This window comes from Nicotiana sylvestris, chromosome 10, assembly GCF_000393655.2.
Source record: "Nicotiana sylvestris chromosome 10, ASM39365v2, whole genome shotgun sequence".
Classification (NCBI taxonomy): Eukaryota; Viridiplantae; Streptophyta; class Magnoliopsida; order Solanales; family Solanaceae; genus Nicotiana; species Nicotiana sylvestris.
This window is the reverse complement of record NC_091066.1, coordinates 117,090,606-117,110,012: the sequence shown is the minus strand read 5'-3', so window position 1 is coordinate 117,110,012 and position 19,407 is coordinate 117,090,606. Positions and strand designations below refer to the sequence as shown.

At 40.1% G+C, this 19,407-nt stretch overlaps 1 protein-coding gene across 1 annotated transcript; it reads left to right on the top strand.

The window, feature by feature from the left end:
- Window positions 1–3,204: 3,204 nt before the first annotated feature.
- Window positions 3,205–4,125, top strand: LOC138879850 (uncharacterized). The gene has a single exon (XM_070159489.1). It carries the CDS (start codon window positions 3,205–3,207, stop codon window positions 4,123–4,125), a length of 921 nt encoding a protein of 306 aa, XP_070015590.1.
- Window positions 4,126–19,407: the final 15,282 nt, after the last annotated feature.

Genomic DNA, 19,407 nt, shown 5'->3' with positions numbered 1-19,407 from the left:
GTCATCTTGGCCCAGTCATGTCAAGCTCTTGTTCCGATATTCTTGATTCCGGGCTTCACGTTGTAGCCCAGAAGTTTACGATCTCAGTTTGTTTAGATCATGCTAGTGATTGCAAATCCCTCCCCTTAAGTTGATTTATCTTTAATGGTTGAAAGTTTATTTTGTTGTTTATCTTTACTCAACTAGTTTTGTTTAAAAAAGATATAATTAGTTAAAGGAGGGGTTCCGTATTAGGCAATGCAAATAGCCATGGCTCTCAAGCATTTAGTTTGAATTTCCTCAAGATTAGAAGTGGGGTGCGCCATGCCAAACAAAAATGACAATCGCATGGCCCTCGTTTAATTAATTTTGTTTTAATCCTTATAATTCGAGGCGTGCCATTTAGCAAATTCCCATGGCCCTCGCAAATTTAAAAACACTTAGTTGCTTTAGGTGCGTTATTTTAATAATTTACCTTCCTAAACTCGGGTGCGCATTTATGTGACCCAAATCCAAATCTAAACATCGGATAAAATGTGTTGCAAATCGTGGATGCATTTATGTGACATGGTTCGAGACATATTTTAAATGACGTTGCAATTTTCCTTGAAAAATAATTAAATAAAGCGGTTAAAAAGTTTAAAATTGCACATAGGTTCAAAAATGTTTAAAATCATATGAACAGGCCAATTATAACAGCGTGCTAGAACTACGGAACTCGGGAATGCCTAACACCTTCTCCTGGGTTAACAGAATTACTTACTCAGATTTCTGGTTAGCGAACTGTTAAACAAAGTCAATATTTTCCTCGATTCGGGATTCCATCGGTGACTTGGGGCACCATAAATCTTCCAAGTGGCGACTCTGAATCTTAATATAAATAAATCCCGTTTCGATTGTCCTTTAATTGGAAAAACTCCCTTATAACCTCTCGGGGGTAGGAAAAAGGGGGTGTGACAGCTCTGGCGACTCTGCTGGGGAACAATCCCAGAATATCTGGTTCAGGGTTCAAAATTCGAGCTTGGAATAACTGTTATAGTTAGCTTCTATTTATTATCTGATTTTTACGTATTTGAACCTAATGTGCTAAATGTTGTTTTTTACCGCTTTGGTATTGCTTGAATTGTATATAAAACTCTTACGAAACCCTCTTCTCTCTGAGTTTTCTAAATCATCTGGGAAGTGTGCACTTCATGTGACTTCTTTTATGTTAGAGTCATATCCCAATTTTAGAACGAGGTTCAGACAAGTTGCAAAACCAGTGAAGATTCTGTATTCCCGGTACGCTGCCCCCCCTCGGCTCGAGCTGTCCGCTCTGGTAAGCCAGGTCTAGAACAATACACCCAGGGTTTTAAACCTAGTATAACAAAGCTACATGCCAGATCTCTAGTAGGAACGCTTGTTTGCATCACGTGCATTTGACTTTGGGGACTCAACACAGGGGTTGGGTCCGTCTAGGACAGGTGTATCCAAATTAAAAAGACCATACTGATGCATATTTTACGTGCTACTTGTGCATTTTTTTGCTTTGGGTTCGCATGCTGCCCGACTTTTGAATGATGAGAGAAACGTTGGAAAAGAAAATAGTGGTATAAGGGTTGAGTGAGTTAATCACCTATTTTGGAAAAAACCAATGTCCAAATAGTACTAAAACTCCGCCGAATTTTTTTTTTTTTTAAAAAAATGAAATGAAAAAAAAAGAGTTTTATTTTCAAAAATAGTTTTATTTGCCCAAACTACACCAGTTTGATTCTCGCCGGATGTGGGATACGTAGGCAACCCTCATCGGGTCCAACTTTCCCTTTTTGCAAGAATAGCCCAAAAATAACAAAATTTTGATTTGTGTCACAAATAAGTCGGGTGATGCCATTCTTGTTTAAAATAAGCCGAATGTCCCCAAAAGGGCGCCGGAAGGCTGTTTTTGCAAGAACAGCCACCTTGGGTCATTTTTAACGGTTAGCAGGCACAGCCTTAAAATATTATTCCCCGAAGTGCTGAAAGGCCGTATTTGCGAAGCCGAGTTTGTTTTTGAAATGAAATTTTTTTGAAAAAATGGTGTTACTTTTTCTTTTTGGTTCAAAATAATCACCTTAATAAATGTGCAGGATGAGCACAAACAAAATTGAACCCTTCATAGTCCTTAATGAGATCCTCTTAAAGCTCCACATGTGGTGGAATGGTCTAGGAAAAGGCAGTAGAGAAACAGTGGTAAAGGTTCTGGGAGGCCTCGTCGGACTATTGAATGTCAAGCCAAGGTTGGACATAATTGATTCTTTAATACCTTTTTGGGACCCGACTCGCAATGTGTTCCGCTTTTCTGACTTTGAGCTTACACCTACATTGGAGGAAGTTGCGGGTTATGCAGGCCTTAACGGAAACCTTAGAAGTCGATATCCATTGGCACCAAGACCGGTATCCCCCAACAGATTTCTGGATTTGCTGAGTATTAGTCGGGATATTCAGGACGGAAACTTATCTGAAGGGTATTGCACGTTCCAGTTCTTGTATCATCGATATGGTAACCCCAGAGGTTTTGAAGAACCGAACACTGGTCTAACCCATGCCGGATAAAGATAAATGGGAGGCAAGGCGAGGTTTAGAATTTATGGTAGCCTTCTTGGGTGTTGTGGTTTGTCTGCGAAAAGATGGTAATATAGAGATAGGTCTTGTGGGAATGATCGATGTTGCAATCAAGAAAGCCAACAACACTGTGGTTCCTATAATATTATCTAAAATCTACCGAGCTTTGACTATCTGTCGGGAAGGGGGAAAGTTATTCCAAGGCTGCAATCTGTTGCTACAATTATGGATGCAAGAACATCTCTGCCACCGGGTTGGGTATATGAATTACGGTTTGACCGATTTGAGCTGCATTAAAGAATTCGGAAGCCGAGTGTCAGGTATTGAATTCCCCGAAGGAACTAAAGCTTGGCTTAAACATTTGAGATTCTTGACTGCTGATAAAATTGAGTGGGCATTCGGATAGCTTCCTGTCACCGAAGCAGTGTACACGTCAGCTGAAGTATGTTATATCCTCTTAATGGGCATCCGGAGCATCCAGCCTTATGCTCCCTTCAGGGTTTTGCGCCAATTAGGAAGATTTAAAACTGTCCCCAATGATGAAGATTTGAGTAATATGCCATTGAACTGGGCCCAAAAACCACATTTCCAGAAGGGAAAATTCGCCAGATATGGAATGAATGTAGGTTTCTTGAACCTAAGACCATGGTGCGAGATTTAGCTAGAGGTGAAGTGGACCCTAAGTACATTGCCTGGTTCGGCAAAAGATTCCAGATCCCCGAGAGGCCCACAAAGAGACCCCATGTTCAACAATTCACCGATGGGGCGCAGGTGCAATGGGACCGGTTGACCAAAGAAAACGAGTACAGAGCCAAAATAAGCGAGTTGGAAAGGCAAGTCATGGAGCTTCAGTTTGAAAATGGTGTTCAAGCCGTTGCAGACAAGGGAGAAAAGAAAAAACTAGCTCAGGAAAATGAGGCCCTCAAAGCTCAAATCCAGAAGATGAAAATAGCTGCCAGAAACCTGGAAAGAAGCCGGGCTGATAAAAGACTCATAAGCAGACTGAAAAATAAAGCCCTCGAGTGTCAAGAAGACCTGGAAAAATCTGAAGTTGGCCTAGCGAAAATCCGGGCAAAATGGACAAAGAAGGCAGAAGAGCGGGCACGGTTTGTGCAACAAATGAAGAAGAACTATGAAGGGACCATCACTATCCTAAGAAGAAAGATAGCCACTCTCGGGAATGAGGCAGTCAAGCAGGCTAAAGATTTCAAAGATAATAGGGAGCACTGTTATGATTTGATGGCTCAGATGGAGGAAGGAATGCAGCAGTTACAAAATCAATACATTCATGACTCTCAAGTGTTAGAAGCCCGGAATCAGCAGATAGGGTGGTTGCTTCAGGAAAAATGTAGAACTAGAGAAAGGATCAGAACCATCGCTGACTACATTACCATGAAGTGCCAAGCGTGCGAGGACATGACTCGTACCACCTTTTTCGCTGCAGTGATGATTTTCGTCCGCCAAGTTATGAGTAATTTGGAGCGACTGCAAGGGGATCTTGCATATCAGCCCGTGGCAAGACCGAATGATATCCCGCGGGCCCCAGGAGCATTAATGTATTCATGATTTTCATTTGAGTCCGTATTTTCTTTCTGCTAGGGTCTGTCAGTTGTTTTCGAGTCTGTATTTCGTCTTTTCATCAGAGTCTGTTAGTTTCTTTTTTGAAGTCTGTCAGTAATCAAAGCATTTGCTTTTTATGAAAATTGAAAATCCCAAAAATATTTTGATATTTATTTTACATCTATTTCCCCTAGAACTACGCTCGGTCTGATTCATGCGGGGTCATGATACGTAGGCAATCTCCATACGGATTCGAACCCGTGGCAAACTCTAATCACTACCGAATGATATCCCGTGGCAAACTCTAATCACTAACAAGTTTTGTTGTTGATATCAGAATTCAAGCAGTTAGTTCACCTAAGCATACTGGCAACCCACCCATACCAAACTAGATCCAAAGGTGAAATAATCATGTCTATCCCAGATGTAGACACCACTGTCATCGATCCTTCGAGAGAAGAAAAAGAGTTGGATGTCAATGCCATGAAAGAAGAGATGTACAAATTGAAACAACAAATGACCGAAATGTATCAGGCCTGGTCTAAAAGACAACCACCATCAGCTTACCCGGCTAACCCTACCTTCACCCCACCCCCGGCTCAGTCTCAAGATCATCATGTTACTGATCTGTCCCCGAGCTTTCCCATTTACCAACACTACCGGGGCACCACTTCTCATATGCCACAGTCTCTACCCCCTAAACCAATTCCATACCCTCCTCCACTAGTAACTCCTGTCTTCGTAGTGCCTCCACCAGTTACACTCCACAAATCTCCTAGCGAGCCTATGTTCCAATCCCAGGACAACCAATACTACCCCTCGGAGCCCACTTTCAAAGCTCCAGAAACCCATTCCTATACTCCTCACTTTGAATTCCCGATAGAAGCTGATAAACCATCCAAAAATCCTGAACAGGAAGAGATGTTCAGGAAAGTCAGAAGTTTAGAACAATTATTCAAGGACATGTGGGGATTGGGAAGTCAAGTAAGTGTGGATGACAAGGACCTATGTCTGTTTCCAAATGTGCAATTACCGACAGGTTTCAAGATTCCCAAGTTTGATCTATACAACGGGCATGGTGATCCAGTAGCCCACTTGAGAGGTTTTTGCAGCAAGATGAGGGGAGCAGGAGGAAAAGATGAATTGTTAATGGCTTACTTCAGTCAGAGTTTGAGTGGATCAGCATTGGAATGGTATACCTGCCAAGATCACGGAAGATGGTACACATGGGATGATCTGGCACAAGCGTTCGCTTGTCACTTCCAGTATAATCTTGAGATCATTCCAGATCGACTGTCCTTGACTAAACTGGAGAAAAAGCACAACAAAAGTTTCAGGGAATATGGTTTTCGATGGAGGGAGAAAGCAGCAAGAGTAGACCCCCCAATGAAGGAAAGTGAGATGGTGGATTACTTCTTATAGGCTTTAGAACCTACCTACTATGGTCATCTGGTCTCAGCTGTGGGGAAGTCATTCAATGAAGTGGTGAAGATGGGGCATGGTAGAAGAAGGCCTCAAGGCGAATACAGTCCAAATTGCCAAATCCTCCTCCAAAAAATCTTGACTATACTATCAGCTGTGAGTATTGTTCTGGTACTCTAGGTCATGACACAGAGAATTGCTGGCACTTAAAAAGTGCGATATAGGAACTCATTGATACCAATAGAATTGAAGTTCAAGCTCCCGTGGCACCGAATATTAGCAGGAATCCTATGCCAACCCACTAAGAGGAAAATATGATTGAAATAGTGCATGACGAGAGAGAACCCAGGAAGCCATCACAGACCGTCATGATGATTCGGTCTAATGGAGTCAAAAAAGTTGAACAATCAGCGGGTGAGAAGTCGGTGCTCAAGTCAAGCAAAAAGAGTGTTGAGCCATCTGTGGCAGTTGAGAAGGGATCTTCAAGCAAGGTTGCAACAAAATAGGAAGGGGTAAAGGTAATCGTACCAGGAGCTGCCAGCAAACCTGTCATAATCGTGGAAGGTGCCCACGCAGATCGGGTTATTATCAAGTCGGTAACCTAGTTACCAATAATCAACAGCAAGGCTATTCCATGGAATTACGAACGAGTAACAGTGATGTACAAAGGGAAGGAGGTCAAAGAAGAATTCTGTGAAGCCCAGGGTTTGACTCGCTCGAGAAGGTGTTTTACTCCCGAGGATTTAAGAAGAACAAAAGATAATCCGGCGCTGGTAAAAAAGGCCGTAACTAAGGGAGAAGCAGAAGAATTCTTGAGGAAGATGAAGCTACAGGACTACTCTATCGTGGAACAATTAAGAAAGACGCCTGCTCAAATTTTGCTATTGTCATTACTAATCCACTCGGATGAGCACCGTCAAGCTTTAATGAAAATATTGAATGAAGCGCACGTTCCCGATAAGATCTCCGTGAATCATTTGGAGAAAATAGCCAACAAAATATTCGAAGCAAACAAAGTCACATTTTCCGATGATGAACTGCCTGTAGAAGGTACTAAGCACAACAGAGCTCTTTACCTCACAGTAAAATGTGAGGACTCCGCGGTTACCCCGGTACTGGTCGATAATAGTTCCAGTGCGAACATTTGCCCTCTCTCCACTCTGAGCAAGTTGAAAGTAGAAGATGAGAGGATTCATAAGAATAGTATCTGCGTGCGGGGATTTGATGGAGGAGGCAAAGATTCAGTTGGGGATATAGTGCTAGAGCTGACAATAGGGCCAGTTAAGTTCACAATGGAATTCCAGGTGCTAGACATAGTTGTTTCCTACAATCTGCTGTTAGGTCGACCATGGATTCACGCAGCTAAAGCAGTCCTATCAACACTACACTAGATGGTCAAATTTGAATGGGATAGACATGAAATAGTTTTGCACGACGAAGATAATTTGTGCGCTCATAACAATGCTATTGTGCCGTTCATTGAAATGGAAGATGACAAGGGACCGTGGCTCTACCAGGTTTTTGACACGATGATGGTAGAGAAAGTTCCAGAGGGGAAATACATTCCAAATCCAAAGATAACCACCGCATCAGTCATGGTAGCCTATGAGATGTTGAAGAATGGTTTTGTACTTGGTAAAGGTTTGGGCTTATCTTTGCAAGCATCATATAGCCGGTGTCTCTTCCTGAAAACTTAGGAACATTTGGTCTGGGATTCAAGCCCACAACCGTAGACATAAAAAGAGCTAGGAAATTGAAACAGAGGGCATGGGTCCTTCCAAAGCCAGTCCCACGTCTTTCCAAATCATTTGTCAAGTCTGGTACCAGAAGTCGCCCAGTAACAGCAATTCCAAGTTCTGTGATTGATCCTGACAATGAGTTAATTGAAAAATTTGAGAAATTATTTGACGATGTAAACATGGTGGAAATTGGAAAAGGTTCTAGCAACACGTAAGTGCAATTTATCGGGCCAAAAACAAAGCTTAACAATTGGAAGGCTACTCCTCTCTCCACTCGGAAGGAGTTTTGGTAGTTTATTTTGATTTTCCCTCAGTTTGTCTGGGTTATTCCAGGATTGTAATCCAAATTTTTATCTTTCAGTCTGTTTGAGTGTGCAAAACCTTGTTATCTTCTATCCTTTAATGAAATGCAATTTCCCTTTTCTTTGTCATTCTTGATAATTTCCTTTTGTTTTTCTTTTCTTTTCTGTACAGTTCTTTTTACGTTGGCTCTAATGACATGGCATGCATAAGGAATCCTCAGCCCAGTCTTAAAAATCAATCCGAATACGAAATAATAGTTCAAGAAGTAGATTGTGATTACGAATCAGAATACGATGAGGATGAAGCCTTTGAAGAGACTAGTAAGGAATTAATTCACTTCGAAGAAAAACCCAAACCCAACCTGAATGAAACAGAAGCAGTCAATTTAGGGGACGCAAATAATATTCGAGAGACTAAAATAAGTGTCCACCTCGAGCCAAAGATCCGGGAAGAGTTAATCAAAGGACTCATCGAATACAGAGATGTTTTTGAGTGGTCATATGACGACATGCCGGGTTTAAGCACCGATTTAGTAGTCCACAAATTGCCCACTGATCCAGCGTTTCCTCCCGTCAAGCAAAAGTTGAGGAAATTCAAAACTGATATGAGTGTGAAGATTAAAGAAGAAATTACCAAGCAATTGGATGCAAAGGTTATTCGGGTCACTCGATATCCTGTCTGGTTGGCTAATGTCGTGCCTGTGCTGAAGAAGGACGACAAGATCAGAGTATGCGTCAATTACCACAATATCAACAAAGCAAGTCCGAAGGATAACTTCCCACTACCCAATATCCACATTTTGATCGATAATTGTGCCAAGCGTAAGATTGGATCTTTTGTGGATTGCTATGCCAGCTATCATTAGATTCTAATGGATGAAGAAGATGCAGAAAAGACGGCATTCATCACGCCATGGGGAACTTATTTCTACTGGGTAATGCCATTTGGTTTAAAGAACGCTGGGCCAACTTATATGAGGGAAATGACTACTGTGTTTCATGATATGATACGCAAGGAGATTGAGGTATACATAGATGATGTGATCATAAAATCAAAAAATCAGGCCGACCATGTTGGGAATTTGAGGAAATTCTTCTAGAGGCTTCGCAGGTACAACCTCAAACTTAACCCTGCCAAATACGCATTTGGTGTTCCATTCGGAAAATTGTTGGGATTCATAGTCAGCCGGCGAGGCATTGAGTTGGACCCGTCAAAGATCAAAGCTATCCAAGAATTGCCGCCTCCAAGGAACAAGATTGAGGTGATGAGTCTATTAGGGAGGTTGAACTACATCAGTAGGTTTATTGCTCAGCTCATGACAACTTGTGAGCCTGTTTTCAAGTTGCTGAAGAAGGATGTTGCGGTCAAGTGGACTGATGAGTGTCAAGAAGCATTTGATAAGATAAAAGGACACTTGTCAAACCCACCTGTGCTGGTTCCGCCAGAACCAGGGAAACCTTTGATTCTTTACTTGAGAGTCCTAGAAAATTCATTTGGCTGTGTACTGGGACAGCATGACATCACCGACAGAAGAACAGGTCATCTACTATCTTAGCAAGAAGTTCACGGCTTATGAGGTTAAGTACACTCATCTAAAAAAGGACATGTTGCGCCCTAACTTGGTTGGCTCAGAAATTGAAACATTATTTGTCATCCTACACTACTTACCTCATTTCGCGCTTGGATCCATTGAAGTATATCTTTCAAAAGCCTATGCCGATAAGAAGACTTGCGAAGTGGCTAATTTTGCTCACAGAGTTTGACATCATCTATGTGACTCGAACTACGATGAAAGCCCAAGCATTGGCCGATCATTTGGACAAGAACCCGGTCGATGATTAGTACGACCCATTGAAAACTTATTTTCCCGATGAAGAGGTGATGCATATCGATGAACTGGAGCAGATCGAGAAACCAGGTTGGAAACTTTTCTTTGACGGGGCAGTCAACATGAAAGGAGTTGGAATAGGGGTTATGCTTATTTCTGAAACAGGACATCACTATCCTGTTACGGCTCAGCTTTGGTTTTATTGCACCAATAATCTGGCTGAGTATGAGGCATGCATTTTGGGTTTAAGGCTAGCTGCAGACATGGATGTCCAGGAAGTCTTGGTCTTGGGAGGCTCGGACCTTCTGGTTCATCAAATTTAAGGAGAATGGGAAACACGGGATTTGAAGATCATCCGTACCGACAATGTTTGCATGATCTTTGTCAACGGTTTCGATCAGTGGAGTTCAGGCATATTCCGAGGGTCCATAATGAGGTTGTCGATGCTTTGGATACCTTGGCATCAATGTTGCACCATCCGGACAAGGTTTATGTCGATCCTCTACATATTCAAGTCCAGGATCAACATGCTTACTGTAACATGGTAGAAGAAGAACTTGATGGTGAACCGTGGTTCCCCGATATCAGGGAGTACATCAGAATGAGGACATATCCAGTGCAAGCCATGGGGGATCAAAAGAGAACAATTCGATGGTTGGAAAGTGGGTTTTTCTTAAGTGGAGGAGTTTTGTATAAAAGAACTCCAGACCTTGGATTGTTAAGATGCATAGATGCCAGACAAGCTACGACTGTCATGTCCGAAGTACATTCGGAAGTCTGTGGACCACATATGAGCGGATACGTGCTGGCAAAGAAAATTCTCCGAGCAGGTTATTATTGGCTCATCATGGAGCGAGATTGTATCAGTTTTGTGCGCAAATGTCATCAGTGCCAAGTACATGGAGATTTAATTCATTCTCCGCTATCCGAGTTGCACACAATGTCCGCACCATGGCCCTTCGTTGCTTGGAGTATGGATGGCATTGGACCAATTGACCCAGCAGCATCCAATGGGCACAGATTCATTCTGGTAGCCATTGATTATTTCACCAAGTGGGTTGAGGTCAAAACTTTTAAATCGGTGACCAAGAAAGTAGTGGTCTATTTTGTTCACTCAAATATCATCTGTCGATTCGGAATCCCAAAGGTGATCATCATGGATAATGGTGCTAATCTTAACAATAATTTGATGAAAGAGGTATGTCAACAGTTTAAGATTACACATCGCAATTCTACCCCATATCGTTCCAAGGAGAATGGAGCAGTCGAGGCAGCCAACAAAAACATAAAGAAGATACTTCGGAAAATGGTAGAAGGTTCGAGACAATGGCACAAAAATTACCATTTGCATTGTTGGGTTATCGCACTACTGTCCGTACTTCAGTAGGTGCAACTCCTTATTTGTTGGTATATGGCACTGAAGCAGTAATACCTACAGAAGTTGAAATCTCGTCCCTTTGGATTGTTGCTGAGGCTGAGATTGATGATGATGAGTGGATCAAAACCTGTTTGGAGCAGTTGAGTTTGATTGATGAAAAAAGATTGGCAGCAGTGTGTCATGGCCAATTATATCAAAAGAGAATGGCAAGAGCATACAATAAAAATGTGTGTCCCCGGAAGTTTGAAGTAGGTCAGCAAGTGCTGAAGCGTATTCTTCCATACCAGGTTGAAGCAAAAGGCAAGTTCTCCCCAAATTGGCAAGGGCCATTCATTGTGACCAGAGTATTATCCAATGGTGCTTTATGTTTAACAAATATCAAAGGAAAATGCATAGACATAGCTATAAATTTTGATGCAATCAAGAGATATTATGTATAATTGCTTTGGAATAATTATTGATTGTTTGTATTTGACATTATTTCGAAGATTGAAATGACGAAGGCAATCTGTTTTGCTATCTAAACACTTTAACCTTTGTTCCCCCTTTTGAGCCTTATTTATTTCTTTCATACCCAACATTTGGAATCAATAACAAAAAAGAGAGAAAAAAAAAGAAAAAAGAGAAAATAAAAGAAGCGAAAAGAAAAAGTACAACTGAACAAGGAAATTCAGGTGTGAACTACGTTTGACCTAATTCCTGTTAAGGATACGTAGGCAGCCTCACGGCTCGGTCATAGTAAACTAAAATATCAAAAGATCCCCAAGAAAGAAACTAGGGCAGAAGTTGTGATTGTAATAAGAAATGTGATTCCAAAAGTTGTAATTCTAACCCATTTTGAAGTTGCTTTGAGCCTTTTTGATACCCTTTTCTTTCCAAACATATCCAAAAGCTCACATTGTTGTACAAAGAAAGACCTCCCGATCAGTCTTCGAGAGATGCCAAGTCAAGCAAGTAAAGAGAATTCATATCAGGGACAACACTCTGGTTTAACCAAGTGAAAATCAAAAAATGAGAGAGTCTTATTGGTGAAAACCCTCATGGGCACCATGAGGCGACGAAAGCTGAGAGAAAATAAAAAAGAGAGAGTTTTATTGGTGAAAACTTTCACGGGCAACATGAGGCGACAAGGAATTGAGGAATGAACAAATGAGAGATGTTTGTAGGTGAAAACCCTTCAGGGCACTGCAAGTCGAACAAGGTCCGTAAGTTGGCGAAAAGTAAATTGGGTTGTGGAGATCTTGGAGCACAAAGTAAAACAATTGGAAAAGAGATTGGTTAAATAGACTGGGCTGATTAATCCAAAATGCATACCATGATCATTGGTGCCAGTGACTCCACTCAGATAAGTTTCTTTTCCTATCTCCAACAGTCATCCAAATTTGGATTTTCTTCTTTATTCTTATTTCTCAAAATCGTTGCATTTCATTGCTGTTAATTTTACTCCTCTAAAGCTCTTCCAAGTTTAGCCTTGTTTCAACGAATAAGAAGGAATTTCAAAGTTTACAACCAGTTTCAAAATTGCATGAAGCAAAATGCGGCTAGGACATGGTAGAGATAATATGATGAAAATGGGACATAGGGTGTAAGGAAACGTTATATCGGTGGAATGGTTCAGTAATGTCGTAGGAGATGTACGGGTTCAGGCAGAAAGGTCGTAAGTGTAGAACAACAATTGGGGGATCCTGCAGTTAAGGATCAGTCAGAAGGTCAAAACAATCTTTCGACCAGTTCGAGGCAGTCGGTCGAAGTAAAGCATGGCAAAGAGAAAACCATCCCCAGCAAGAATGACACAACTAACCACCACGTTTTAAACTGACAAGATTTTCTTTGATTGAAACAGGGGCAGAAAATTTCATTCGTTTCGGAGAACCCTCCGTAAGGAAAGGCAAAGCACCAGACAGGTTTGACCGTAAATTCTCAGGACCCTCCTGGAAAATGGGACCTAGTTTAAAAATCGAAACAATCATAAATAGCAAAATCTAGCATAAATGTACCCCAAAGGAATATAAGTTGGTTTCAAAGTTTGCATGTTTAAGATAGGATTCAATTAGGAGTTTTCAGGACCCTCCTGAATATTGGGACCTAGATTTGAGATTTCCATTAGATAACAAGGTTTAGCATAAGTTCTGTTGTAGGGTAACATAATTTAGCCGTAAAATTGTCACTCTTAAGATAAGACTTGATTTTTGATTGTCAGGACCCTTCTGGATAATGGGACGTAGTTTAAAAATGGCTTGGATAACAAGATTTAGCATAAGACATACCTTCAGTAGATATAATTTAGCTTTAAAATTGTCATTTAATTAAGAGTTATCAGGACCCTCCTAGATAATGGCGAGTAGTTTAAGACCTTATTAAATAACAAGATTTAGCAGAAGTCATACCTTTAAAAGATATAGCTTAGATTTAAAATTATCGTTTAGTTAAGAGTTTTCAGGACCCCCCTGGATAATGGGACCTAGCTTTCAAATTCTTATTAATATTTGGTAATATGATTCAGTTTAACACTCACAGATGCACCCAGCTACCAAACTGGGGCAGAAAATTTTCTTTTGTTTTGTCTATTTTTGTTGAAGTCAGGTGCTCATATGAAGAACAGGGAGAACAACACGGATGTTAAAGATAAGAGCGTGACCAAGTACTAGCAATCAGGCGTCCACCTGGATAACAAGGAAAAACAGTTGAAGTATCAGCAATCAGGCGTCCACCTGGAGAACAAGGAACAACAGTTGAAGTATCAGCAATCAGGTATCCACCTGGAGAACAAGGAACAACAGTTGAATTATCAACAATCAGGCGTCCACTTGGAGAACAAGGAACAACAGTTGAAGATTCACTAATCAGGCGTCCACCTGGAGAACAAGGAACAACAGTTCAAGTTTCAGAAATCAGGCGCCCACCTGGAGAGCAAGGGAGTACAGTGCAAGTTTAAGCTTTCAAGTTCTTACTGATATTTGGTAACATGATTTAGTTTACACTCACATTTGTGCCTAGCCACAAAACTGGGGCTGAAATTTTTCTTTGTTTTGTCTATTTTTGTTGAAATCAGGAGCCCACCTGGAGAACAAGGGAATATATTTCAAGTTTCAGCAGTCAGGAGCCCACCTGAAGAACAAGGGAATGTAATTCAAGCTTCAGCAATCAAGCGCCTACCTGGAGAGCAAGGGAATACACATCAAGTTTCGGCAATCAGGCGCTCACTTGGAGAGCAAGGGAATACAATTCAAATTTCAAGTAATCAGGAGCCCGCCTGGAGAACAGAGGAAAGGAAACAATAGTCAAAGGAAGACATTTAAAAGGTTCAGCAATCAGGTACCCGCCTGGAGAAAAAAGGGAAAGCATTTCAAAAAATACCATTCAAGTCAGCCACAAAGGAACTTCTGAGGGAAATACAAATCAATGAGGCAACAACAGTCACAAGATCAACTTTGAAAATAAATCTTTGTAAAGTATAGATCATAGCTTAGTTTAGTTTCTTCATTTTGTCATGGTGTAATAAGGAGGTCAGTAAGTAGTATCAGCAGCAGCGGCAGTAACAGTGAAACCACAGCTTCATGGTAGTCCCAGTTACCAAAACTTCTCTAACTACATTGATCTGATTCCTTTATAGCCAAGGATATGTAGGAAACCTTTGAAGCAAAGGTTCGGTCAAATCTTTCAAAAAATACTTCCCACAGAGTATTCAAACGGGCAAAAATCGCTCGTATCCGCTCACTTTATCTTTGCACGAAAACTCTTCGTGTTTCCGGGCAAAGAGGGGCACCTGTGAGCACGTGATTTTTGCCTCACATGAATTACTCCAAAGAATTCACAAAATTAGGTCTTTTCTTTAATTATGTATTATTTTTAGGAATTATTATGCGATTTTCCTGATTGTTTGCATATGTTTGTGTACATGTTTAATTTTATTAATGCATTAAAAATACAAAAGTATAGCATCTGCATTTAGGATTTGATTTATACATTAATTAATAATTAGGTGTTTTACAAAAATAAAAATTCACAAAAAATAACATATTTTTGTGTTTTTAGTCAAATTGTGTAATTTTCTTTTAATTTAGTATTAAATTATTTATGATAATTATTATTTAGAGTTAATTAATATTCTTAAAGCTAATTTGGGTTTTATAATTTAATTAGGATTTTAGTTTCAATTTTTGAAAGAAAAAGGAAGAAAAGAAAAGAAAAAGAATTAATAAAAGAGAGGAAATCAGATCTGGGCCAAAACATCCCCAGCAAAAACAAAAACCCACTCCAATACCCACCAAAATACCCCAGAACCGGCCCAGACTTTTCCCCAACCCGGTCCGTCTCCAGCTTCAAACCAAACGACGTCGTTCCAGGCGTCTCAATCTGGTCCTTTGAATTAATTTGATCGAACGGTCCAAAAACCTTCACCCAATACCCAACCTGACCCGTCCACCCAATGCCCGGTCCGCCCTAGTTGCTACTCCAAACGACCCCGTTTCGTGCCCACTTGATCACAACCGTTGGATTTCTATCATCCAACGGTTCATATTAATCCCCCCATTTTAATAATACCAAAACCCCAAACAACCCCCACCCCTTAGAACCCCCTCTTCGTCTCTCATCTAACCCAAACACTAGAGACCAGCCGTCACCATTCCCCACCACCTTCCGGCGTCGGACCCGACCCCAACCTGCCTGAAATTTACACCCCACAACAGTCACAACCTCCTCTTCCCAAATCCCTGCTCTAATTTCTTTGAACACCCCCGGAACTCTTCGAATATTGATTCGAAGATATGAACCCTAGCCGTCACCACCTCCAAACACCTCCAAAATTACACCCCATGATCATCAAGACCCCCTCTTCCCAAATCCTTACTCTGTTTCCCTCGAACATGGCCTGAACCCTTCGAATTTCAAATCTAGGGTTCGAGCCATAAAAGCCCAAAGCCAAATCTTAGTCGCAAGTGGTACGCAAGGATAGATGAGACACTAGGTGTTGGTCTCACCCCCAGGCTTGGGGCATGAAAAAAGGACTACTCTGATACATTTTTGTCACGCCCTGAGCCCGGGGGTGAGACCGGCACCTAGTGCCTCATCTATCCTTGCGTATCACTTGTGACTAAGAGACTCTGAACATGTAATATCATACTTTGGCTATGGGCCACATTACAAGATAATGTGCGATCCAAAATATAAAACTAAATATAGACTAATGCTGACTAATGTCAACATAAAGTTGGGCTGGCAAGGTCCTCATAATTACTACAACTGACAAGCTAACAAAATATACGTATAGGGCCTACAAGCCTAACATACTACACTAATCGATACGATATGTCTACAAGCCTCTACTTATAGATGTATTGTGATCGGAATAGGGCCCCAACCTACCCATAACCTTTCTACATATATACACAAAATATACACCACACTGCTAGACCCGGAAGCTCCGAAAGAAGGGGAGCTTACCAATAAAGTTGAACTCGGGCAACACCTACTAAGGAGGTCTATCCGTCTGTCTATCTAAACCTGCACGCATGAAATGCAGCGCCCCCAGAAAGGGACGTCAGTATGAAATAATGTACCGAGTATGTAAAGCAATATACTGAAACTGAAACTGAACTGATAATATAATAACTGAAAATAACTGGGAGTCAAAGAAAATCTGAAGATATGATCATCTGCTGATACTGACTCAACTCTCTTAATATAGTAAGTAAAATAGTTGTCCGGCCCTATAAGGCTCGGTATATATATATAATTGCTCTACCGTAGTAGGCTCACTCATAGGTGCTCGGCCATACTAGGCTCTGTATCTCGACCAACTGGGTTCGCTCATAGGCGCTCGGCCATAGTAGGCTCGGTATATATCTTACCATCTGATTAGAGGTTGCCCAATAGGGGCCTGCCCATCCATTATAGCTTGATAATAATAAAAATACTTTAATATTGTATATATGTAAATTCTCTGCTCTCTTGACTGGAAGAAGAAAGGATTCAAATGAATACGAAGTCCTGATAAAGTGAATATTGTAATTTACTAATGAATATAAACCGAATGACCAAATATGTAACTTCTCTAACAAAAATTAGTCTTGCAGGATACTTATTATTCTTATACTGTATGCAGTAGGTTAACCTTAGATTTGAAAGAACTTGGAATTTCTCATTTTAGCTCAGTGGAATCAACTAGTAGCTTGAAATACACTTAATTTGTGAAACTAGCAAAATATACGTAAATTCCGGGATATGAATTTTTCTTTATGACTCGTTATCAGACTTTTATAATTATGATATCATGCAAAATGAAGGAAGAGCTTAGCCTTAACATACATGTTTCTGGAATTATTTGAACGAACCTGCTTCTGCGAAATTTACACTCAATTTCCTTGAAATTGGAATGAACTTGGCTTGGTGTTGAAATATTTTAGATGAATTGATTTGATTGGAATGAAGCTTGGACATTTGGATGAAGCTTGGATTGTTGAACGAAAATGGTTCTGTTTTTTCTCACGTTTTTGGTTTAATTTGTTAAAGTTTGAACGAAAATGGTTTCTAATCAATTGAAATGCAAGGTTTCTGTTTTCAAGTCCTTGCAGATTGTGGCCTTGAAACCTTTACAAGGTATTTGTCCTAAATGTCATGGGATAAGATTGACAAGTCTTACTAAGACTTTAAGTCTAAGATTCTTTGGACACATATACATGTTCAATGAGTCATTTCTCTCAAATAGTGGCCTTGTGTCACGTGGAGAGTGGGTGGAGATTAGAAATTTGTACCCACTTATTAGTTAACTAGGCAATGTCTCGTTATCCGATAATTAACCAATTACCGGCATAATTTAAAAATTGCCCCAAATTACTTAAAATTCTATTTACTTTTAATATACTTTATATATATATTTTATATATTATACTATCGTGATCATATGGTACCTTGCATGGTACTAGTTCATAACTGTTGGGTATTATCGCTCGACCCGTATTTTATTCCAAATTGGCCACCTTCAACGAAACTCGTTTTTTTTAATCCGCGTACCGCTTTATCCTTCATAACACTTATTTATCGCTTGTTATAAATAGTGTAAGTACGTTAACGTCAAGATGATCTCATCCCCGAGTCTACGTCGGTTAATTGAAAAAGAAATTTTAGCATACGAAAACGCGAGATGTAACACGTTTCTTAAGAAATGATATATTAAGAATGAATATCTTACTCTTTCTTAAGATTGGATATATGACTATGTAACTCTCATGTTCCTTAAGAAATGATATGTTAAGAATGCATATACTACTCTTTCTTAAGAGTGGATATATGTGGCTCGCGTTTCTTTTAAGAATGCTAAATCCCATATCTATAATTTTGCCACATAATGTAATGTCTTTAAGAGTCACAATTTCATAGGGTGTCTTACTGCCACATTCTTGCTTATCTGAAAGACTTGATTGATGTCTATTATCTTATTTAATTAACTAATTTCCCATTAACCAATAATAAACCAATTACCCACAAAATTAAGAATTATCTCAAATTACTTAAAATACCACTCACTAATAACACACTTTATACACCTTACTATCATAGTTATGTGGTACCTTGTGTGGCACTAGTCCATAAATACCGAATATTATAACTCGAACATTTTTTATCCTAAATTGTCAAACCTCGACGAAGCTCATTTCCTTCGATTCGCTCACCCTCTCACCTTCACGAATTTGCATATCACTTGTTTGAAATAGAAAAATGCTTATAATCTCATTCCCAAACTTACGTCGATTAACTTATGACGAAATTTCAACGTTACAAAAATGCGGGATGTAACAGATACGATATGTGAATGATAGATGTGACTGAGTAAGCAATTTTAAATTAAGCAAGTATTCAACAGCAACACGACCTATGTGGGTCCCAAAAATACCAGCATATAACCTAAGTATGATTTATAACGTGAATCACAACTCAATTTCTCTAACACATTGAGAATATATGGATAATAACAAGATTATTTGACTACACAGCTCCACATAAACGACTGAGTCACAATTTCTATGGTGCATGCCCCCAGGCCCGTTACCATAGCCTAAGTAATTCAACAGCAACACTACCTCTATGCATCACCTGCACACCAATTACATAACAGTAATTCAGGGGTTCATACCCTCAAAACCAAGTTTAGAAGTGTTGCTTACCTCAAATTGTGAAAATCTCTACTCCAATAAGACATTGTCTCGCGAATCGGCCTCTGAACGACTCAAATCTAGCCACAAACAACTCGATACAGTCAATACAAGCTATAGGAATCAATTCCATATGATAAAGCTAAGTTCTTAAGCAAAAGTTAAAAAGTCAACTCAAAAAATCAAACCCGGGCCCATGTCTTGAAATCAAACAAAACTAGAAAATCCGAACTCTCATTCCACCACGAGTCCAACCATACAAAAATTATTAAATGCCAACGCAAAATCGTCCCTCAAACATCCAATTTTTACTCTCCAATGCATGGGTCAAAATCCCAAAGATACCACATCAAAAAAAAAACTAGGTGGAAAATTCAATGGGTATTCAATATAGTTAGATAAAAATAACCAAAAGTGGCTTACCTTCAGAAATCTTGCGAATCCCCTCTCAAAACTCGTCCTAAT